At 42.9% G+C, this 24,414-nt stretch overlaps 5 protein-coding genes across 5 annotated transcripts; 4 read left to right on the top strand and 1 right to left on the bottom strand.

The window, feature by feature from the left end:
- Positions 1-397: 397 nt before the first annotated feature.
- Positions 398-1,434, top strand: LOC135609044 (uncharacterized). Its single transcript, XM_065102130.1, has 2 exons — positions 398-565; positions 724-1,434. Exons 1-2 carry the CDS (start codon positions 398-400, stop codon positions 1,297-1,299), a joined length of 744 nt encoding a protein of 247 aa, XP_064958202.1. The 3' UTR covers positions 1,300-1,434.
- A 1,186-nt stretch (positions 1,435-2,620) lies between these two features.
- LOC103980900 (high mobility group B protein 14) lies at positions 2,621-7,810 on the top strand. Its single transcript, XM_009397422.3, has 5 exons — positions 2,621-2,965; positions 5,453-5,510; positions 5,592-5,636; positions 7,394-7,474; positions 7,565-7,810. The coding sequence occupies exons 1-5, from the start codon at positions 2,799-2,801 to the stop codon at positions 7,604-7,606; spliced, it is 393 nt and encodes a 130-aa protein (XP_009395697.2). The 5' UTR covers positions 2,621-2,798; the 3' UTR covers positions 7,607-7,810.
- An 8-nt stretch (positions 7,811-7,818) lies between these two features.
- LOC135609691 (uncharacterized) lies at positions 7,819-8,764 on the top strand. Its single transcript, XM_065103207.1, has 3 exons — positions 7,819-7,959; positions 8,040-8,152; positions 8,220-8,764. The coding sequence occupies exons 1-3, from the start codon at positions 7,950-7,952 to the stop codon at positions 8,721-8,723; spliced, it is 627 nt and encodes a 208-aa protein (XP_064959279.1). The 5' UTR covers positions 7,819-7,949; the 3' UTR covers positions 8,724-8,764.
- Positions 8,765-11,785: 3,021 nt separating this feature from the next.
- Positions 11,786-13,450, top strand: LOC103981601 (WRKY transcription factor 28). Its single transcript, XM_009398351.3, has 3 exons — positions 11,786-12,367; positions 12,758-12,901; positions 13,013-13,450. Exons 1-3 carry the CDS (start codon positions 11,910-11,912, stop codon positions 13,326-13,328), a joined length of 918 nt encoding a protein of 305 aa, XP_009396626.2. The 5' UTR covers positions 11,786-11,909; the 3' UTR covers positions 13,329-13,450.
- An 8,543-nt stretch (positions 13,451-21,993) lies between these two features.
- LOC135582474 (transcription factor IBH1-like) lies at positions 21,994-22,889 on the bottom strand. The gene has a single exon (XM_065103206.1). It carries the CDS (start codon positions 22,542-22,544, stop codon positions 22,110-22,112), a length of 435 nt encoding a protein of 144 aa, XP_064959278.1. The 5' UTR covers positions 22,545-22,889; the 3' UTR covers positions 21,994-22,109.
- Positions 22,890-24,414: the final 1,525 nt, after the last annotated feature.

Raw genomic sequence — 24,414 nt, 5'->3', positions numbered from 1 at the left:
CCAAGAACTACCGGAAACGGACGGTATTGGAGAAGCCCTTCGTACCTCACTGAGCAGTGTACGTGGTTCCTTTCTTCTTCCCATGCCAGGTTGCTCTAAAGCGTCTTGTTCCATGATGCTGACTTCAATTTCTTCTGGTGTGTCCAGTTAGCTTACGCCACCTAGGTGAGGTGTTCTATACTACAAGCTGGAAGAGTGCAAAGCAAACGCATGAAGCCTGCAGCCGAAGCTAAAATGCAACTTGTTTCGGTCTCCCGCCTCTTCATGCCTTTCCCGGGAAGGCAGGCTGCTACCCTTCGGAAACAATCAAGAAAACAACGGGGATGCAGAAGGATACATCTCCTGGCATCTTGAACCGGAATGTGAGGGGAAGAAAGGGAGGGAGAGCAAGAGAGATATGCTGCTGGATAGAGAATCCATAGATCTGGTTTTGGTCCCAGCTGGGTTGGCCATTTTGTTTGGGTACCATCTCCTTCTCCTCTACAGACTCTTCAGGTTTCCCCACACCACTGTGATTGGTTATGAGAACCACAACAAGCGAGCATGGGTCGAGCGGATGATGCAGGTTAGTACGTTAAATCCCTCCAGCTCTCTATTCTTCATCGATATCCAGTAATGTCCATCCACAATAATCTGTGCCAATCTTCAATACAACTCGAAGCACTTCACCTTACAGATATAGGTATACTTCATCCTCTTGGATGACCAAACATATTTCTGCAGACAACTCCGGAGGAGACTGCAATAGCTCTGCAGGTGATATCAAGCAGTATATCAGCATCAACCAACCTGGCCTCGCTCTCTATCGCTCTGAGCTCTCTCATCGGAACCTGGATAGGAAGCAGCTCCAAGGTATTGATGTCGGAAGTCATCTACGGGGACACAAGCCAGACCACGTCTTACGTGAAGTATGTTTCCCTGCTCACCTGCTTCTTGGCCGCCTTCACTTGCTTCATCCACTCGGCACGGTACCTCGTCCATGCCAGCTTCATGCTGAGCACACTGGACTCGGACATACCCATAAGCTACGTCCAGAATGCAGTGATCAGAGGCAGCAATTTCTGGTCGTTGGGTCTCAGAGCAAAGTACTTTGCCACCGCCTTGCTGCTGTGGATCTTTGGACCGATACCGATGTTTGCATGTTCAGTATTCATGGTGATGATACTGCACCTCCTCGATACTAATTCCACTCCACTGCATCACTTCAGATATCATCCGAACAAGGGGCTGGAGAAAAGAATTAATGCAAGACATGCAAGTAGCATTCTTGAGAACCCGATGTATCATCCACTTCCATAAGTTACTCTATCCATGAACCAGGCAAGGAGACGACAGCAAGTGATTGCTTGAACTCAAACTTTTACTGATAAATGGCTCCTCATATTCTACAATAAAGAACGAAAACATGTATCTCTATATTTTTGGGGATTCAGACGAGCAATGAAGCTTTTATTTTTTGATGGGATCTGCTGCTTCCGCCTGCCATCTGAGTTTGGCTGTTTCTAATCTGAGCACAGATGACCTCCTGCAGCAAGTGAGCAGGATAAGTAAAACATTAACATGTAAAAATTCATCTTGTAAACTAGTTCTTGTGGCATCAACCATCGATTTTTATGAAACATTTTCTAAGATACAATTTTGGGAGTATTTGTATTTAGATGGTGCATTTAGAAGACAAACAGGAGCGTCTCTTATCCATCGTCCGAGAGTATTTGTATTGAGTTGGTGCGTTTCCCAGGTGTAGAAGACAAACATGAGTATTTGTACTGAGCTGGCAGTCCAAAAGAGACTAAGCTGACCCACAAGTCAAACTCGAACCTGGTTATTGTGTTTTACGCACGTTGACGGCCGTCGACTCTTCGAGCGGTTGGCTTGTACCTCTTGTGCGAGTATCGATCAATTTGTACGGATCCGTGCTATGCGATGTCGTTTTGAGTTTTCTAGAATGGTTATATATTATGCGTTGTCTTATACAATCTCGGACAGCGCGAGAGCGAGTGACGCCATTCCGTCCTGAGTCCGATGTGTCACAACAACACACCATGTTAACTCTGAGGCTCATGTTAACATTGATGTGGCTATTGATTGTTATCACGATGATGGTACCAAAATATGTCCTATAACGACTCATTTAATTATCATAACCGTCATAATTAATGCCTCTAAAACTATAGGTATTGAATTTAGGACACCAGAATGTATTATACTTTTATGGTACTTGGCAGAGGTACAGAAGGAATTTAAGTAGAAAATAAATTAATAAAAGATAAATTTAGCAAAAGGGTAAGTCCAAACTCTCAGTCATGAGTGTTACTATCATGGCTGCTCGTGTACCATCATTTTCATCATTAGGATGCATAGTAGATTACGTTATTCTGATATCATATTTGTCGCAATCTGAACATATGGATTATACTTAAAAAAAAATTCACGAGAAAAATAGTAAATTATATATTATATAGTGATCAAAATCCACTTCACAATCGATATTAATTACATCAGGATATATTATAATTGGATGATGATATGCTTGGGTCATGGCATACGTACATATGTTGTTGGGTGCTTACCCTCCCAAGCTTGTGCATATTTCGTCGAACACTATTCGGGCGACACATGGTTGTGGACCGGGTTGATATTTCGTCGAACACTAATGGGGCGAGACATTATTCGGGACCGGGTTGATAGGATTGTGTTTGACGGCTCCAGTCGAACATGTTGTGTGCACTAATAGATGAAACAATTACTGATACGGCGAGTTGGGATCTGCTGCTTTCTGTCGGGTTGGAGGGGAGGAGATGGAGACGAGAGCGAAGAGAGCCAAAGCCACCGAAACGGCGACGAAGCCGAGAAAAGATGCCTCCAAGAAACCGAAGGCGAAAGCCAAGAGGAAGCCCTCCTCTTCTGCTAAGAACGACCACCGCGACAAGCCCAAGAAGCCGCCCACTGCTTTCTTCTACTATCTGTACGCCTCTCTGAACCCTAATCCCGTGCTTCTCCGCTCCTGCCCCTCCCATCTCGGGCTGTGGCTTTTGTGGGAAGTTGATGATTCGCTATTGGGGCATGCTGTTTCCTTGGATACATCTGTTATATAAAGTTTGGTCACTTAAAACTTTCATGGTTTCCTCAAACTGCGTTTGCTGTGTGGGAGAAATGATCACAATGATCAGTTTATATTTCTTGATTGTGTTCAGTCTGGGTGATCGAAAGGCCCATTGTAGGGATTTAGTCACTGTTTTGGTCTCTTTCGGTCGAGCAGGTATGATGCGTCCCAGGTTTTAGTAAGGGTTCTATTTTCTATTATGTTTGGTCATATTCACAGACTGTGTGGGTGAAGCTGTTTGTGATTTTGACATGTTCCTATGAGCTGCACTAGTTAGCTGCGTTACAAGTTCATGACTGTCTTTTTTGACAAAAATTACCATGACCTACATGGGCACCATGGTGGTCATCATTTCAAATTTATAATCGTTTAGCTATAGATTTAGTTTTGTATATGCAGGGAGAACACAACCCTAAGAGAGCAATAGAGAGTTTAGCAGTCGATCTTAAAGATAGCAACATAAACTCTCTTTTTTGGGTTAATTGGATTTGATTTAGCATAGGGTTTATTTAGGTTTAGGTTTGGTTGTTTTTTTTTTTTTTGTGATGGTTTCTGTAATATTTTTCCTATTGTTTTGGAGCATAACCTCTATTATTTGGGATCCTTTTGAGGTGCTACCACACGATAAGAAAAATTGCCGCCATTTTAAGATTGTTTGGATATAATTTTGGTTAACTAGAATTGGAGAGGGTTTTGTCCTGGTGGGTATAGGCCATCTAGTGAGGCAATAGGGGGAGTGTTAATATATGGACTTTGCCTTGTATCCTTCTTTTTTGTATCTTTATTTGCCATGGTAGGACAGGTTGGTACCTTGGTGGTGCATTAGAACTTGTAGTAGCCATTGACATCACCAATGTTAAGGATTTAATAGTTATAATCAATATAAATGCTATTATCCATCAAAGTTGATGTCTCTTACATGGTAAGTTTAGTGCATCAGATCCTATTATTTGACATTACCCCTTCCTACCATAAACTCTTATATTGAGACTTCCAAACCAAAACAAAATCTCCTTTATCTTCGTGAACAATCAAAACACAGTCAACATAATTTACACCCTAGTGATACATAACTGTCCAAGCCGTCCGTCACATATACTAAAGCTGCTGGTGTTTGGCTCTAAGAAGACACCACACTTAGTGAGAACTTACAGAAATATGAAGAATCACCACGTATATAATGATAATCGAAATGATTTCTTTTTTTCCTTTTGTAATCCTAGCCATTGTACTCTTAATTGTCTGTGTTTCATCTTTATTAATAGCATTTATCAACTTTGAACTGTTTCATCTATTATCAAATTTGAACTTGTAGGAGTCATTGACATCACCAATGTTAAGCATTTAAACTTACCTTGTTATAAGGATTTTACATATAGGTATGCGTTGATAATAGCATTTATCCAATGGTAAGGATTTAACAGAGATCCGACTTTGATGGATAATAGTACAATATCATGCAAAGAAACAATCTTCTAAAGCTATGGTTTCAAAGATATTAGGATAGGCAATAAAATCCCTGAACGTTGGACATTTTAAAACATGAAGCATGAAGCAATAAATCCCTGAATGTTGCTCCTTTCATGTGTACTATCTGTTTGTTGCCCAGGAGAATCACCACGCCATAATATAACGATAACCAGGATGATTTTTTTTTTTGTAATCCTAGCCATTGTAATCTTAATTGCCTTTGTTTCATCTTTATTTGATCATAGTCATTAAATCTTTTCCAGATCCATCTTATCTGTTTTCATCTTTTTGATCCTTAACTTTCAACGCACAGATATCTAACCAGTCTCTTTTGTTTATCGCACCTCTGTTCTTCTAATATTTGTTATTAAGGATTTTACATATAGGTATGCATTGATAATAGCATTTATCCAATGGTAATGATTTAACAGAGATCCGACTTTGATGGATAATAGTACAATATCATGCAAAGAAACAATCTTCTAAAGCTATGGTTTCAAAGATATTAGGATAGGCAATAAAATCCCTGAATGTTGCTCCTTTCATGTGTACTATCTGTTTGTTGCCCAGGTTATGCTAAATTACCTAAAGGTAGAACATGCCTGTCAAACAGTTATATTAAGATTAAGAAAAGTTTTAATAAGTTCAGACATTGTCAGCAATTCATCTTTGAAAAATTGTCTTGGGTCTTGATATGCTTGTTTGTGTGATGCTGTTTTACTCTTTTCTTCTCTATTCCCCCTCTTACAATCTCATTACCATTCTTATCATATTGTTATTTAACTAAAAATTTAATTTGTTTGTAGTTGTGTGTTTATGAAATAAAAGAGTTTAAATTGGATGGATATGTTAAAGAACTTTTTTGTTTTTGTTTTGAAGGGAAGATTTTCGCAAGACCTTCCAACAAGAAAACCCAAATGTCAAATCAATGCGAGATGTATGCATTTGTTACTTGTAGTTCATGTTTCGATTTGATTTCTATTGTTTATACTACATGCCTTTTCTATATTTCTTTCAGATTGGTAAGGCATGTGGGGAGAAGTGGAAAACAATGTCATTTGAGGTTAGTTCTTGACATGTTTTTCTCAGGCATCCAGGTTTAGACAAATAATTTACTTGTGCTACAATTGAAAATAAAATATACATGTAACTTATCCATTGGTAAAATGTGGATACTCAGAACTTGGGAAGGAGAGATTCCATCTGAGAGAAGAGGTAGATAATTAAAGGACAAAGGAGAAATTGTATCTGATGCATGATCAAATGTTCTTGATATGTATTTAAAATAGCATATTATGTATGCAATCAAGCATTATGCTGTTCACCAAGTGGCTTTGCTGCGGGAGGACCAATTTCTTATCTTAACTGGTTGAATAAAGGTGCTTATGGGAGTATGGTGAAATATGATGTTAGTAGAAACTTTCAATTTTGTCATGGCATTCATTAGTTAGGAGGTTAACTGGAAAATAACTTCTCTCTCTCTCTCTCTCTCTCTCTCTCTCTCTCTCTCTCTCATACGCACACATGTTCTTAAGCACACAAAGTTGACATGCTTTTCATGTGGACATTCTCTCATTTCTATATGCTAAAAGTTTAGCATAATCTGTGTGGGCTAGTGAATAATGGTAGCTTTAAAATATTTGGCCTGCAATTAACCAAAATATACATATTAAGTACTTGTTGGTAGTACAATCAGGAATTATGATGCAAAAACACCTTATGTACTACTTGTGTGTGATGAAATATTTGGTTCAACCGTTCAAGTGAAGCTGCAGCATCACAAATTCTATGGATTAGGAATAGTTTAGTAAAAGTTATGTAAGAAGCAATGATGTTGGAACTTGGTAGTCCACATGATAGAAGTTAACTATATCTTCACACCTCATTATGATAACGGATGTAAAGTATGTTGGAGCAGATTTTTGGAATGAAATTGGAGAAATGCATGCGACCAAAATGTAAAAGTTAACTTAGCTTCAGTTTTCTTTGCACATGGCAACCCATGATTTGTTGACCCCTTGCAAATGAAAGCCTTTGTTAACCACTGCAATTCTCGGAGCTAATAAATCTAGTGCAAGCTCTTTATCATTATACTGTTTGTTTGATCTTTTGTCTGTGGTGTTGGCTTAATACTATAAAGTGTTGTGATGCACATGTTAGCAAATTCTCAGCATCCTCAAATATGAATATAGATATAAACAGCCATTTAATAAATTAATGACATTGCTTGCAGTATCTTTTACATGAGTAAACATTTGTCTACATCCTTATCAACATCTTGGATGGGTAGTCAATTGTCCTTCTTAAGTGGCTTGTTCATGATGCTTTACATTTGTATTTTGTAATATTTGGTGCTTTTGCTTATGATGTTTTTGATAACCTAAACTTTCCTTTATATCTTTATTACAAATGGTGGAGCATGATTTGCTTATGGTAATGACTTGAAAATTTTGTATAACTTAGTTTTTTTGTGTGCCAATTTAGTTATATAATGCACTTATATCATAACAAAAGTCAATCATGTATCTTGCAGATGAGGTAGAAAGTACTTTATAGAAGGATTCAGTAGGATTTCTCTGCCTGTCAATCAGTCATCAACCCTCCTGCCAATACACTTTTTGAAGTCCTTGCAGAACTCTACTCTATTTGCAACAGGGAAAAAAAAATTAACATGAAATATAAATCAAGATATACATAACCTTAAAATTCATCTAAATGATTTCCTTATGTTCTGTGTTTCAGGTTTGTGGAATTAAGCAGCTAAAATAATGCTACTATAGAATTCATTAACAGTAACTTTTCTGCTACCTTATTTGTTAGGAAAAGGTTGCATACTATGATATAGCCACCGAAAAAAGAGCCGAGTTCGAGAAGGCTATGGCAGCATACATTAAGAGAAAGGTTGGTGATTCTCGTGTCCTTTCTGTATCGAACTTATGCTCTAATGGCCTCTTTAAATGTCCCTAATGCCCTTTCCATATTATTTTGCAGGAAAGTGGTGAGTTTTCTGAAGGATCTGATGATTACGAATGACTTGGCTGGATGGAAAGCAGATCATCGGCTGTAAATTCTATTTGTATCTGTTAATTATGCTTTGGAAACTTAATCTGTCTCTTCCATAATCTTCGAACTAGTGCATATCCGAACCCTGAACTATCAGTTAGAAACATCTCAAATGTCTAGCAACTCCAGAAGTGAATTGGATTTGGTTTGAATGAAATCTGTGTATGGACTGCACCACCCTCCGCCACTGTAAGCTCAAAACCATCTCCGCCTAGTCGAGATTAGTACAACACACACCACGCCGGCTTTTCCTGCTTTTACGGCCATTGGTGTTGTAACAGCACTTGATCCGATTAACTGCTTGTGAAATGGAATGTGCAGCTGTAAGTGTTGTTGTTGCTTACGTTTCTTTGCTTGCTAGGTTATTGACATCTGAAATCTTCTTTCACTCCAATTCTCACAGCAAATTGCCATGAAGTAATACGAATTCATGTGGAAAAAGAAGAAGACACACCTCATCAATGCAAATCAACAATGTACAGATTCTCGACGCTACACCATCCGCCCAGACCAATTGTATGCAGTCACAGAGACTATAGTTGAATCGCCATTGCTCAGATGATGCTGAGGCCTAAATTTGCAGGAACGTCAACCCATTCCAGAGCGCAAGAACAACACCACGAGAATAGGAAAGAAGAAAACACAAAAAAGATCTACTTCCGAGCTACAGGCGGTGGTGGTGGTAGCAATAGTACGTCAAAAAGGAATACAAGAAGAGGACGGATCAGAGGTGGCAGCCGCAGCAGAGGTAGAAGAAGCAGAGAGCGCCGACGAGGACGACTGCCTCAAGGCAGGAGAGGACGCGGAAGAGGAGGTCGTCGAGGAAGGAGAAGCGGGGGAGGGCGGGGCGTTTCCACCACCGCCAGGAGGCAGCGGAAGCGAGCTTCTCCGGCCAGTGGTTCTCCTTGTTGTTGGGCACCCGAGGCCAACCTCCTCCTCCACGTCCACCCACCATCCTGGCCCTTCGCAACAACGGGCAGCGGCCAATTCGATTCCTGTTCTCTCTTCTCTTCTTCGGACGCACGGTGAACAACTACCGATCGCACTGAAGGCGGAAACCAATTCAATGTTACCTTTAGCATCTTGATTTTGACTGGCCGAGCGGGAGTTGAGCATCTTCTTTCCAGCCGTGGGATTCATCTCCTCTTATCATGTCTTCACATTGTCTGTGTCTTTAGCAACATCTGTCTATATGTTTTTCCCTTCAAAGTCCCTCAACATCATTACATTGCCACTGTCACCGGAAAGATAACTAATCTGTTGCTGCTCCATTTCCAGTTGGGTTTGGCCACACAACCAAATCTTGCCTTTTCACCATTGGCTTCTGCCAGCTGCATGCAGCACTGATTTAGTGAACACAAACAGGTCGACATAGTCCCTGTCCCTTCCCCATGAGGACCCGGACAAAGTGTTGCTGTCATCTGCACTCGATCGATCATAAGCAGCAGCAGCAACAACAGCAGAGACGATAATGTATCAGCATCTGTCATATGCTTTGCAGTTTGCACAGCTACGAAGTGCAGAGATTTCTCTTTCTTTCTTTCTTTACTTACCTCTTTTGTAATCGATAATTTTGTTTGTTGATCGGGTGATGATGTTAGGCATACTGCGCATTTTATATGTGAAGTTACTGAATCTTCTTCCACTTTATATTTGAACTGTAAGTTAAAACGATCTCTTCAGAAAGGACTACTAAATTTCCTCAGCCTTTCCTCCCTTCTATGAACTGTGGCTGTCTTTGCGTTAAGAGTCTCATCGACAGCACTCTTACCGGAGCATGACCTCATCGGCTTAGACTTCTTTTCTTCCCCTCAACTGATGTCTCAACTGATGTATCAAGATAAATGATGGAGACCCACTCCTAACCTTGGAGACAATTTAGAGGTCTTTGGGAGTCTGAATCAGATGCTGAATCAAGCAAGGGTGCCACTTGTGCTTGCAAATTCAATGGGGGGCATGATTGGATTCATATGCAAAAGGGTTTCAACTTGGGGCACATCGATCAATGTTCTATTCCATATTCCTTATAGATTGTATTCCCAATTGTCTCATATCTATAAAGTCCGTGTTTGCTTCTAATTTGTTGGCATTTCTCTTCATGAAGACTTTGTTTGGCTCTTAGATTTAACTCTTGTGTAAAGGAAAGCTTGGGGAATTCTATCGAAATAAGTTGTCCATGAGAGAAGAGACTAAAGAAAGCTGCGTGGGTTGCAGTAAATTGAGTTCCAAGCTTTCATGCCATGGAGAAGCAAATCACTGATAACATATATGGTAAAGATTCACCCTTATAGTCAGAAAAAGTCAAAAGCATTTTCATGGGAAATGGCACCACCTCCTTTCCATTAAAAATCTTTGACATGCTTAGAACGATGAATGGACTGCAATTATACAAAATGATTTCCCTGTGTTTTAAATAAGAATCACATGAAGCAGAGCCAAGTTGCTCGTATCTATTGGTTCCATAGCTGTGATGGTCAAAAGGAGGGTGTGTGACTAACGATGGAAGAGAAAATGATGTAGGCAAACTGACCTTTGTAAGGATCATCTTTGACTTGTCTATTTCCTACAAGCAAGTGAACTTTTTATGAAAGAAAGCAGATGGAGTTCTCCTTTATTTTATGTTATCTTTTTCGACTTGTATTGCTTTAAGCCATTATTAAAGAAAAAAATGGTTAGATAGATAGATAGATAGATTTATATCTATTAATATAGTTGCACTGTTCATACATGAATTCTGAAAGCTGTTCTACAAAGAGACATTTGTTTGACAGATTTCAGGCTTGTTGGCTTGCATCAATGATTCATTCAGCTATTCCACTTGTTTAATTATAAAGATTCATAATAAATTCCAGGAAATCATTCATGATTTGTTCCAACTGTGCATAACAGCAGTTCTCTAATTCATCTTGTAAATTCATGGGCATGTTTTGATTTCCTTGCTATAATGTGTCAATGTATTGTAAGTATCAGTTTTTTACTGCGTTAATTCTTGGACAGGAGTGCTGGCTTTAGAGAAGCTACAGTAGCGGCTGTCCGGCACCGGCTTTTGACGTCAAAGGGCGATTAATCCTCCACCTCTTTCATGCATGATCTGGTCGCAGAAATGCCTAACATGCACGTACTTGCTCTCTCTCTCTATCTCTCGTGAGAAAGACAGAGACGTAGAGATTAAGCAACCTCCCCACGTTTAAAGTAAACACCACAGGAAACTTCTCCTGCAGCCCTGTCATCACATAATGGCTTCTCATTTGTCAGTGATTATGAATGATAACTGAGGCAGGCTAATCGATAATTCCTAGGGATGGCAAGGGGATCAGATTTTTCTCAAGTATCCAATCTACTTAAGCTGGATTCCAGTGTCCTTCGATTGGGTACACCGACCTCAAACAAGGATGATACATGGATGGATATCTTTTACAGGAAAATGAGAAATGGAGCCACTGATGTCATTGCAGAAAGCTCTGAATTGGCACCTCCGTGAAGGCTTTTAGATGTGCGTGCATATGTGAACTCATAAAGCCATGGTGATGCATGCATACCCACCCAGTTTCCACCCGAACGGCGTCTTGCTCGTCTGAACAACGAGGGGTTTCCCTGCCGCCGATACTGTAACTGTGGTCCTGCATGCACATGAACCACGCGACGAACCGGCGGGTCCTATGCTGTCGGATGCGATCCAACGGAGGAAAATTGCCCTCGTGGTCAACTCCTGCGGGCGCCCACAACGAGGTGGAACACTGACACCGTCCCACGTCAGCGTCGCCCACCTCAGGGTCAGCGCGCCGGTCTCCCAGCGCTTCCCTTCCCATTGGCACGCGTCCGTCGACGCCTCAGAAAGTAGAACCATGTCCTGATTGCCTTCGGCGGTCGTTCCTCCTTTCGGAGTTCTTAATCCCCATCCATGACCGAAGATCACCTGTTGTCCTCCGTCGACTGCGGCTGATGCCCATGCGACCGCGATCGACTCCGTCTCCACCAAGACAAAGGCTCCTTTGCATGACCGAATCATCCAGCAACCTCTCGCGGGTGGCGCGATCTCTCGATATGGTGGGACCCACTCGTGAGAGCTCAGACTCCACGAGAAATTTCACGTTTGATGCGACCCACCTTATGCAGAAGGCCGACATGTTATATAACATTGTACGCATTCTCAGGTTCCTCCGTTCCGTCCCATTTCCTCCTTCCTCCCTCTCTGCACCAAAAGAAAAGAAGAGGAAGGGTTATACTCTTTCGATCTGATTCCACACCATCCATTCTACCGCAGGCGATCTTCATGTCCGGATATCACGAGAGGGAGCACTTCCGCTCCCTGTTCCATGACGAGCTAGCCGCGCTCTTCTCCCAGAGGCCGACAGACGGCGCCGCCTGCATTAGTGGTGGCCCAAGCGGATCCGACACCGGGGCGATTTTTCCGGCCGTGACCTTCGCCGATGTGCCGCTCGGCTCGATGATGGACAACGACGCGCTCCCTAGAGTTTGTGGCTTGTCATGCTTGGCTCCGTTGGATGCGCTTGGCCCCGGAGGTAGGACGGGGTCTCCTGAGCTGATGGTGGCCGTTGGAAATGGTAGTGGCAGCTTGACACCCGCGTTTGGGTGCGGTGGGCGTGCGACTACAGTGACGCCCAACTCTTCGACCTCTTCATTGTCCGCTGAGGCCGCCGGCGAAGAGGATGCGGACCGGTGTAAGAAGGAAGAGCAACAGGAGGAAGAAGGTGATACGTCTAAGAAAGTGTAAGTTTTGCTAATAGATCCTTTTCCTTATCTGCTCCTTGAAAGGCTTCGGTTTTGTTGGATGATCGCACCGAGTTCGACCCTTTAAAACAATTCCTATAGGTGGTTGATTGAAGTAGAAAAGCTCCGAAACAAGCGAGATTCGCTTTTCAGGAGGCTTTCCTGCTGATCCTTCCTTCTGTAAGCACTAACAAAATTAAGACCCTTTGGGATGTGAGCTTGTACATCTCGACATGATAAACTCTGAAGATCTTTTCTGTTTCTGTCGATCCCAGAAGTCTTCCCATGATGTGATTCTTAGGGATCTCCAAATCTGGAGAAATATGAGCTATGAGAATGACAAGATTAATTCTATTTGATCGTCTGATTTCGTGAAATTTGATGAAACAGGAAGAAACCCAACAAGCAAGGAGAGAGAAGGCAAAGGGAACCCCGCTTTGCTTTCGTGACCGAGAGCGAGGTTGATCATCTCGAAGACGGCTACAGGTGGAGGAAGTACGGCCAGAAAGCAGTCAAGAACAGCCCTTATCCCAGGTTAGTAGTCACGTTGCCGCTCAAGATCTCCCATCCACTTTAGCGCAGTCGTGCGCATTAATGTCAAGTCGTCGCTTCTTATGATGCTCGTGACTTCTGCATGCGTTGCAGAAGCTACTATCGTTGCACGACTCAGAAGTGCCCGGTGAAGAAGAGGGTGGAGAGATCTTATCAAAACTCGACCATTGTGATAACCACTTACGAAGGGAGACACACTCATCGGTGCCCCGCAACAGTTAGAGGGAGCACACTGCTACTGCCTCCTCCGCTCATGTCAACGAGCTTCTTCCAGGATCTTGTGATGCAGCAAGCGCACCAGCTGACCAGTACGGCAAACCAAATGCCTCCTCTCCAGCAGCTCGAGTTCTCTCACTACGGTCTCTTGCAAGACATGTTTCCTTCCTTGGCACACCACGGGCAACCATAATACGGAGGTTCCTTGATTCAGATATCTGTGATCCTTACTTTTCTTCTACATGTATTTGGATGTAATATTTTGAGATTCTGCAAACTGTTGTGGTATAGATGAAGATAGAGAGTTCAATAGCATGTCTTCCTGAATCATTTGAATAATTTTCCTTTCTTGATCATTTCTGAGAACTCATCCGCATTGTACCTGTAAAAGCTGATGGTAGATTTGTATAAGCAAAACAAATAATTTCTTTTGAGCAATCCAAAAACTTTATAGCTGACTTCTTTGAATTTCAGTCAAAAACAAAATTGTAGAATTATTAAGACCCTTCAACTTAATATTTTTATAAAAATATAAAACAAGTAAAAATACTCACTAAGATGGAAATACTAGGGTTGGTAATATTTGTATTATTCATTGGAAATCAAACTCCTTCGAGCATCAAATTATTTGGAAGAAAAATTAATTATGTATAAAAATCTTATCTCAACCCTTAATGTGGAGATGATGCCTAAGAAAAATATTTGAAGTGCTCTTCCATGGCTGTTTTAGGTCGACTGTTTTGAATTTTTGTTTTACTATTGATTATATCCATTATTATTTTTGGTAGCATTACTCATTGCCGCAGAAACTGTCATTTCCCTTATTGTCCTTGTTGCACAGTACGGGAAACAGAGAGAGGAAGATGAACACTCCCAAATAACCACAAGCTCCATCGCTGTAGCTCTGTCAGCTTCCATGTTAGTGTAAGCATCTCTGTCAGCTTCCATGTAACTCCAAACCTTTTTGCGTTGTCGCTGTGGTCATCTTCCGGAGACAAATCCATCACCCGACGTCGGCACGCTAATCTTTCCGTATCCTCCCCTTCGAACACCGAGAGACGTACGTCCAGTCGATGTCGTTCGTATTAGCGGAGATGTGGTGGAGCTCGGGATGGGGCGGGGTGGCGCTTCTGCTGGTGGTGCTGCTCGTTACATGTGCGGTAAGGACGCTGAACTGGGCGTGGCTTCCTCTTAGGGGACCTCAAGGAGGCGGCGCGCTCCGACCCCATGCCCCTCTCCCACGACAACGTCCCCCGCATCGCTCCTTCCCACCATCGTCCTATCAAAGAATTCGGTGAGCACTCCCGATCGATCGCTTCTGTTTCTGCTGCAAGTCGTTCCATGTCGTCACTGATTCATCCAATACTTAAAGGCATACGAAACACAGAACTAATCTCAAGCAGTGAACTGACTGGACTGAATCTTATGCTGTGTTAGTCACGACCTATCGTCCCACATGCATGCAGGAAGAACGTCCTTCACCTGGTTTGGGCCTCTGCCTCGAGTGACTCTCATGGATCCGCAGTGAGGGGCATCCTATCCAACAAGTTCGGTCACTTTGGAGGACCAAACACAGGCCCTCCCGGACGATTGCTAGTGACTGGACTCCTAACATAGGAGGATTCTAAACCCCGCTTTCCATCTCGAGAAATTAAAGGTAAATGATAGATCATGGTTCTGTTCCTCTGCTGAATTCATACTAGATTGATGTATACTCACTCTGCTGAATAATAGACTCTTCATAAGCTTTCCTTAGTTAATTTAACTTGCTGGCACTGATAGTTTCTTTTGTTTACAAGTGTCATGAATTACAGCTCATAATTGGAAGTACTTGAACATCTACTCTTCAGAATGTAAGCTATCTGTTGTAGGTTGACACTGTCATAACTGGTCTTCCGCCCCCAACTTCAACCCCTCCGTCTTTCCCGCCCCCGCACTTCACCCCCTCCCCTCCGCCTCCATCACCCTCCGTCTTGGTTACATGTTAAACTTAGAACTGCTGATCTGAACTTTCAGTTGATTCTTGTGATTATAAATCACAAGAGTCAACTGAAAGTTCAAACCCACGGATCCAAGCTCCACTTGATCAAGATCATTCCAATCCAATCCCACAGCGTCTACCACAAGATTCACAGAACAATGGACAATCGTATTATTCTTTTCATCTACAAATTCAATAACCACCCCAAAAATTCAAGATGTATGTAAAAGAGATGTATACAACCTTAATTCACAGAACGTTTGGGACCACGGCTTTGACCTCCACTTGTAATTAAAATCTTACAGATCCAAAATCCCACAACACCTCCACCACCAAATTCACAGAACGATCAATGATCAGATTCTTCCACCAACCCACAAATTCACTCAAAAACACCCAACAAAAACATCATGCTGCATATAAAAGATACATTTAAACCGTAGGCTTCGAAATCCTCAAAAATATTATAAAGAAAAAACTGAAAGTTCTATCCGCAACTTTGAGGTACATAGTTAACCAAGATCAGGCAGATCTGATCCCACATCCCCTCTACCAAGATTCATAGAACGATCGATGGTCAGATTCTTCCGTTCACCCACAAGTTGACTAAAAACAGACACACAGAAGACCAAGCTGCATATAGAAGGCCTTTCTTCTTCATCACAAGAACCGACTTGAAAGCTCGGACACACAACTACGAGACACCGATGTGACCAAGATCACCGTCAAATCGCAATAAAATCCCACAATCCCCACTTTACAAGATTCACAGAACGATTGGCTATCAGATTCGTTTGTTTAGGAATCAATTTTACAGCAAGTAAACAAAAAGAAACCAAAGAACATTCGGTTTAATATATGGAGAAACCTATGCCTGAAGAAGTTCGATCGAATAACCTTGGCCTGATCGGGTAGAAGCAGAAGCCGATCGAACGGAGGAAGACCAAACGAGATCCTTCTCACCGTTCGAATGTCTCTTCTCCCGTTTCGTCCTTTCTCTTGCAGCCTCCAACCGCACTTCTTTACCGGGAAGAGTAAAAAGCTTGGCCGAGGCCTTTTATTCCGTCAGAGGGTTGTTACGCGGTGAGGTTACCGCACCAATCTCGCTTATAAAATACAAGCCCCCTCTTTTCCCGATAGAATTGGACGGACAAGATGGACTCACCCGTCACAGTCCAGACACCGATCAGGGAAACAACCACTAGACACGCGGCGGCTCATGTCCGAGCGAGGGAGAGCTGCTGTCTTATTGGTCGCCAGTCGGTGGGCCTTGCCAGCAAACAACAAAATAAACAAAGATGGGTGTGACATGAGTCACACAACACTTGAACCAATATATTATTGTTCACCAATCATTACCTAAGATAAATACAAGAATATAAGAGACCTTAGAGAATTAAACTAACTACACAGGCAGGATACTGGTCAGTGGAACGTATCATTGCCTAACATCATGATCACATATTCTGTTCATCATGATGGTTTTTCAACTATCTTTTACCATAATTCTCTCGTATGCACAGCGGAAAGGAATGTGTTCGAGTATATTATAGTTCCGCAGCTGATCTTGTGAAAACGTTGTTTTGTCAAATGAGTGATGCTGATTCGTGCAAAACTATGTCGGAGCACTCCTGTCCACAAATACCCCTTCGAAGTCCAAGTCAATAATTAATCAAACATATTCGACTAAGTTAAACCGAGGAAGTCTATCCTTATACGTACATGAGGACTTTCTTTTATAGCGATCACTTAGAATCGTTATACCCATTTATTATGTAATTAATATGATAATGAAGGATATGAAATTCGATCGAAACCATCCACCCAGCATCGAACCCGGGATTGAATGATTATCTCCACATGGTGCTCATCAGGGATATGCCTTTATCAATCGATTAACCATTTCGGGTCTAGGTGGTTGGGGGTCGTTGGCTCATTGACTATCTGGAGCTGATACCATGGGTGTCAACCACTTTGGTCAATTAGTCAACTATGTATTCCCGACGTGTCGTGTTGGTCATATGAGATCGACATGTCAATGTGTATTCTCGATTTGTCATCACTCGGCTATATTAATTTCGTCGTATCACATGTGCTCCACCCCCAACCTCTCGAGCTAGGAGAGCTGTAAATTTGGGTCTTGAAGAAGAGTTGAGATAACGATTTATGTGTGTCCAATGAGCCAACAAGATCAAGCACAATAGTGAAATATGGGGATCGTATCGGGCCAACATAGTCAAGCATGGCGAAGATTATTGGAGAACTCATCCAGTTGACACAGTTGGGCATGGCAGAGATCGATGGAGCACGCACAGGGTCGACATGGCCAGGCATGGCAAAAAGTGACAAAGAATGATGAAGAACGCACTGGGCCAACATGACTGAGCATAGTGGAGACCAAATAAGAACTCACTGGGTTGACACGACCAGGCGTGGGCTAACATGGCCAAGCATGACAGAGATTGATGAAGAATGCATTGAGTCAACATGATCTTGTGTGGTGATAACTAACAAAGAATGGCAGAGAACACACTAAGGCGACACAATTAGGTGTGATGGAAACCGATGGAAAATGTTGAACACACTAGGCCGACATGATCAAACATGACAAAGACTAATGGAGAATGGTAGAGAATGTACCAAGCCAATATGACTAGGTGTGGCGGAGACCGATGGAGACTGCACTAGGGTGACATGACCAAGCATGGTGGAAATTGATGAAGACAATTGATCGCGGTCATGTGTTGTGCATGTCTCTTCCCTCATCAGACAAGAAAATTCAAATGGATTTGGTGTATTCTAACAACTAAGCATGTGTCGTATCTGTTTATTAATGAGTCAACATGACACATTCATCGTGCGCTACGTGCACCTACCGAAGGTTATGACGGATTCGATGCGATCTTCACAACGATGTAAATGACCACTGTGCCAAGCGAATCACGCCACCTGTCCTAAGATGTTTCTAATAGCACCATGTGATCTGCTATCTTCGCTGTGTTTAGAAGCCGAACAAATGGATGGGTAGTTTAATTGTCATCCTCGGACCCTATAAATACCAGCCCTCTACCATTGTTCTTCTTCACTTCTACCCATGGCTAGGACACTCATGGACAACCAACTCGGACTTCCTTCTTCAGTAGATTCAATGTCCTTTTCCTCCTCTTCTAGCATCTCGAATTTAGATAGGTTATCGATTCCGTTACCACCCCCGGTGTCGACTATAAAAAATTTATCTCTTGATAGAGCTGAATTGACTGCATCAACATGTGCTACCCTCTTGGGGGAAACACATCATGAAGTGTGGCTTTGCCTCCGACGACAGAGTCCTTTGACTTAGACTATATGGTGTTGGTCTCCAACCTAGAGATTCTCTAGGGGATCTAACATATTTTGACTAGGTTCAAGCTAGTATCTGCTCGGTTGAGTGACTGACCTTATGTATCACGTCACATGCTTTGCATAAGCACGAATGTATTGGAGGTAAGACTCTGCTTTTCCCTCCACCCTTTTTTTGTTGAGGCTTTCAATTTTTGAAAGTTCTCACCCACCTAGATGACATCGAATTCTTGATGCTTTCTTACGTCATTTGTTAAGGAATGTGTAAAGATGTGCATCTCCTCAATATTGACTCTCCTATTTGCATACTATAATATACGCTTTAGGAGGTCGACTTACTTTCCCTCAGCCTGACCTCGTTGTAGGGTTACTAGTGCTCTGACCTTTTATAAGTTTAGAAAAAGGGGTATTTTTTTTGTTTCTTCCAAGAGCGAGTGACATTGGTCCACCCATAAATTTTCCAATGTTGCCTCGAGGTTTAGATGAAAAAAGGGCAATTTCTCTAACTATCTCAAGCCTAGCCTAAGTTCACCATCATCCTCCAAATGAGTGAGCAATGGCTCATTGATGTAAGATTAAGTTTGGCTCCTCAGGGTAAGTAGTTGGGGTTGTGCTTTTAAGTTGCTAGTCGGACTGTCTAACCCCCTCCTTGCTTTTATAGATATAAATAATTAAGACATAATCCTTGGAATCTCACCCAACAAGTAGATGCACCAAGTAGGTTATTCATCAGGGTAGAACGTCAAGGGTGCGCAAAGAAGAAGAGATTGGCAGGGAGCACTATCCACTAGTTAGTAAAGCAAGAGACTATTGGGCTCCCAAGAAAGATAGAAGCATCCTCCTCCTCCTCTGTCACTGCTCTCACCAAGCAAATAAAGGTGTGAAGATAAGGCACATCGATCTGGGGGACCCTCCCAGAGATCCAACTCCCTCCACTTGAGAGGTTGACACGAGGCTCGACAAGAGGAACCTCTCTAAAACAACAAGCCTCCTCCTCCTAGATGTCCTTTTGTGAGTCGGGAGAGATGAATCTTATGTGGTATCCTCAAGAGTCTTTTCTCACATATTTGCATGAATACCTCTATATGAGAGGTGTTAAGTAAAGTGAAATCCCATCGAGTTGTTTAGTCACTCATCGGTCAATCATTATGTGGCCTTTCTATAGGGATTTATCATTAAGGTCTTTCATCCTTTTTTTTTTGCCTTTTTTGGTTCAACCTTTCTCTTTCTAGCAATTATGGACTCAGTTACTATATAGCGGTTCACCTCTAAGAGTTTCGAAATTGTGACCAAAACTATGAAGACTGAAGCCCATTAATATATCCATTGATGAGGACAGATGGTGTTGGATCAACAACTAAGCAGACCTCATCATTAAATCTTCTTATATAACTCTCTAAGGATTCCTACTCCTCCTGTCCAAGGGCTAGTAAAGAGGTGGTGGGCTTCTTTAGGAGCTGATAGCTGATAAAATTAAGCTCGAACTCCTTAACCAACTATCCAAAGGAGAAAATTGACTTTGAGCGAGCTTGGCCAACCATTTATGTGCGGCTCCCCTCGATGTTGTTAAGAAAATTTGAAGACATGAGTGAGTCAATGGTTGTGAATAACATAATTCGAGATGTGAGAGTTGCAATGTGTTTCAAAGAGTTAGATTTTCCTTTGTAAATGTTGAGTCAGATTTTCCTTTCAAAGAGACCATAGATATGACTCCACTTTGTTGATTTTTTTATTTTATCTCCTTAGAATATCTTTAGGCTATTGGTCGATTTTGCTAAGTTAGTCCCGGACCTTAACTAGGAATTTAGTTTGTTGAACGATCAATTCATTAGGAAGATCTGACATTAGAGCTGGAATAGGGATTTGAGCTAGAGGAGGAGATTGTATTTCTTAAGGTGCTAAAGCCTGAGCTAGGCGAGACTCAACTATTATAATCGAAACGAGAATAGGTGGTGGAATGAGTGAAGAAAATGGTGGAGTGAATGAGACAAATGTTGCTTGTGGAAGTTAGGTAAGCTAAGGGAGATAAGAAGCTGCATATTGGACTATTCTGGTCAGCATTTGCATTTGCTAAACCAAGGTGTTAAAAACTTTAGTAGGCACAATCATGGTAGGTTGAGTTGGTGATCGATGTGGAGGGGTAGAAGAAAAGCCAAATCTTAAAAAAATCGTCAGAAAAGGTTTGACTCAAGCACTTACTGTGGTGGATTAGGACTGGCTGATACCCTGACTAATTTAGGATTATCGACATTAGAGGGTTCGACATTGGAGCATTCAAAGCCATTAGATTAGATTCATTTAGGGGATTCAGCTCCTTGGGATTTGTTTGACTAAGACCCATAAAGTTTTTCTGAGATAGGATCAACCCTTCTAGCGCCAATATGTTAGAATAGATTATGATTGTCTGATTTAAAAGTCGAGTCAGATATTTATTTTTGAGCCAATCTAAACGTTGCCTTGTCAAACAAGTGACATCAAATTATGCAAAACTACACTAGGATACTTCCGACAAATAATCTACGAGACTTAAGTCAATAGCTAGCCGGACAAGTCAGACTAGTTAAATTGAGGGAGTCACTTGGGGGCTCCTTTCTATAGTGATCACTTAAAGTCATTACAATCCTTTATTGTGCAATTTGTGTGATAATAAAGGTCACGAAATTAAATTGACATTGTCGCCAACATCGAACCTGAGATTGAATAGTTGTCTCCACGTGGCGCTCATAGGGGATTGCTAGTTGGTCTTATCAACCGATCAATCGTTTTGGTTCCGAGTTGATAAGGGGCTACTGGTTCATTGACTATTTGCAGTTGATGCATCCTCCACGTAGTATAATAGGTGCTGACTATTACGTTCGACTGATCGGCTACGTCTACCTGATGTGTCATACTTCAGTTCCATCACATCAGTATGCTTTAGCAAAACTAATAGGATTCAGATACCAATTTCTTGATATATATATATATATATATTAGCGTATCAACATAAAAAAAAAAAAAATTAGTTCGAGTATCTGATACATCCCAAGGGCAGTATATCAGAGCCAAAACTGTAGATAGAAATAATGTATATGCAACAAAAGAAAATTCTAACATATATTATATTTCTAAAATATAAAAATTCTGTAGGCACTGTTCCTAAGATATAGAGCATTTATACATGATAACGAAATTATGTAATTTGATACAGGCTTTCTGTTTCTGAGGAAATATTTATATTAAGTATAATCATAGGAAATGACAAAGTGGATTATTGAGAGAAGATACTACCATAACCACAGAAATTTGAGTTTAATTGAACTCACAGTAGGGCTGCATTGTGGCATGCTATCCATACTGATTTAGATTTCTGCCAAATAAAGTGTGCCGAGAGTCTTAAACAAAGGGAAGAGGGTGATGTTTTCAGCTGCTCAAACCCTCTTCAGTAATCCAGTCGATTTCATGATGCAAGAGAGCGCAGATCTAAATCTCACACATGTAAATAATGGTGGATTTAAGATAGTTCTTTGTCTCTTCTTATCTGGCAAAGATTTAACCATGAATCAAAAAATAAATTACTAAGAATTATTTTCTCTCTCCACTGCTCTTACATCTCAAAAGGAGGCTACTGTCGGAGAAGGAAAAATCCGAACGTACAGGAAAGACAACCATGCTTCACCCTCTTTTCTCTCTCGACTCATCAAGCAAACACGCAAGCGCCCTCATGGCACTCACCTGCACCTGCAGCGCCTCGATGTAGTCGGCCGTCTCCTCGAACAGCCGCTCCGTGCCCAGCTCCTCGCCTCCAGGGACCAGCCTCTGCAGCGCTCTGACCCGTGCCTCTACCTCCACCGCCTCCTCCTCGTTCGCTCCCACTCCCAGGTCTCCCCCCTCCTTCGAGGAAGTCAACGCCTCGTTCTGGCACCCGCAGCCGTCACTTGCCGTTCCCCTCCGGAGGAGGAGGAGGCGGCGGCGGAGTGCGCGGCTCCAGTGGCGGGAGGACCGGGCGAGGCCCATCTCCGCTGCCATCTTTATCCGTCTACTCCTCTCAACGAGGCTGGCGTGGCCGCGCTCGGGCGAGAACGGGGCGTGGAGGTCTTGGTTGTCCATGACACGGAGAGTGTCTCGTTGACGAGAGAGAGAGATGAGGCACAGCAGGCGGCATATATATTTATATGGATAGTAAGCGCTGCGGAAAAGAGAGAGAGAGAGAGAGAGAGAGAGAGATGGAACGCGACACTAACATGTGCATGCTTGTAATTCAAGAAATCTTGGTCTTCTCTTCGGTCTACATAATAGTCCTCTGCAATAAACCATGTAAGAAATGGAGGATGTTTACCGTCTTTCGAAGCCCTTCAAGGAGAATCGGACACAGCTGATACCAACAATTGTTCGCCAGCTCAAGGTCAACCTAAATAATTTTACCTTACCATTAGAAGGTTCATAATATCAACTATTCTAACAGAGAAGAATGATGTCCAGGAAAGGGGCCCATATCTAACGTAACATCCACTGTCACCACAACCTGTAGTGCTCCTCACCACTTTCCACTGTCAGTCACACAGTTCGCCATGTGCCTGCTATGCCATCTCCCACATGAGCCCGGAAATGACCTGCTCTGACGCTTGTCGCAGTCTCTGTACCAAAACCCGGATCCCCCCTCTACAGTTCGGAGCGCCAGCGGAGCCGGAATAAAGCTGACGGAGACGTGTCATCAGTCGGAGCAGTAGCGGCAGCAGCAGCAGAGCAGCGGTGGAGGAGCAGAACAGGGAAGAGAGAGACGTGGTGGGCACATGCCATCACATGATGCCTCGGACCTATCGCCCATGTGCTTGGCCCCGGCGCGCACCACTTTCGCCGGCCCCACCACGTCCCATAGGGCCTCCGACGCCGGCCCCGCGAACGGCGCGCTAACAGCCGCCCGCCACGCCCTCCCTGGGTCAAGGCGTGGTAGGAGGCGAGCCGTGCCCTCGCTCGTTAGCCGCCCGCCACGCCCTCGCGGGTCAGGCGTGGTAGGAGGCGAGCCGCCGAGCGCAGGCGAGCGCACGGCGGTTGAGAGGGTGGTCAGATCGTGGGGGTACAGTTCTACTCTTACGGTTTGCTGTGGTGCGGTGGCCGTGGGGGCTGCACGTGGGCAGGAGGCGAGTGAAGACGCCTTGGGATCCTCATCTCTGGTTCTTCTGCTGCTTCGGCTTCTGGTTCTGATCTGCTCGGTGACTGCCATTGTTGCTGCGGGCTTGGTCCTCCCCGTGGTGGCTTCCTGCTTCACCGGGTCTGCAAGGCCCACCCCACCTCGGAGACTCTACGAGGAGCTCTCAGCGATAGTGCAGTCAGAAGTTGTCCTCTGGTGGATTTGTCCATTTGCTAAGCTTGCACACAGACCATAAGTAGGGAGCAACTGACAACTTTGAACATACAACATTCCTCTGTAGATTGTCACTAAGTCTGCACAATACACTTCCCTTTGGTTGCTGCCACCAGAAGAAACTATTTCTCCACCACAAAGGTGGCTGGTTGCTGGGAAGGAGGAGGTAGGTTTAACATATACAATAAGCTACCTTTTCAAAAACCTTCATCAACTAGAATCATGTAAAGATGCTGTTGTTTGCTCCTGTAGTTATTACACAACGATGCACGACTCTCCTTGTCCTCTTCACAGAAGTCAAGTAGCACTTCTACAACCTTCTGGGCATAGCAAGCTCAAGTTAATAGACATCTCATACAAAGATGTGATTGATCTCCCTTGAGAATACCATCAAGGTATTCTGCGGAGCAGCATCCAATTCTTGCGCCGCCAATTACGATGCTCTTTCGGACATGCTTTGCATCATCCCATCTCCTAGATCCAGAATATTTGCCAGGAGAACTTATGTGCAGGCTCCAACTCATTGATGATCTTATAAATCCTTTTCTCCCATCTCTCTCCATGTGTCCTGCACCAAGATTTATCAAGCAAGGACACGATGATCATCTCCTCTTC

The sequence above is a fragment of the Musa acuminata genome, chromosome BXJ2-4, assembly GCF_036884655.1.
Source record: "Musa acuminata AAA Group cultivar baxijiao chromosome BXJ2-4, Cavendish_Baxijiao_AAA, whole genome shotgun sequence".
Taxonomy (NCBI): Eukaryota; Viridiplantae; Streptophyta; class Magnoliopsida; order Zingiberales; family Musaceae; genus Musa; species Musa acuminata.
The sequence above is the reverse complement of the archived record's forward strand: the minus strand, read 5'-3'. Positions and strand labels throughout refer to the sequence as shown.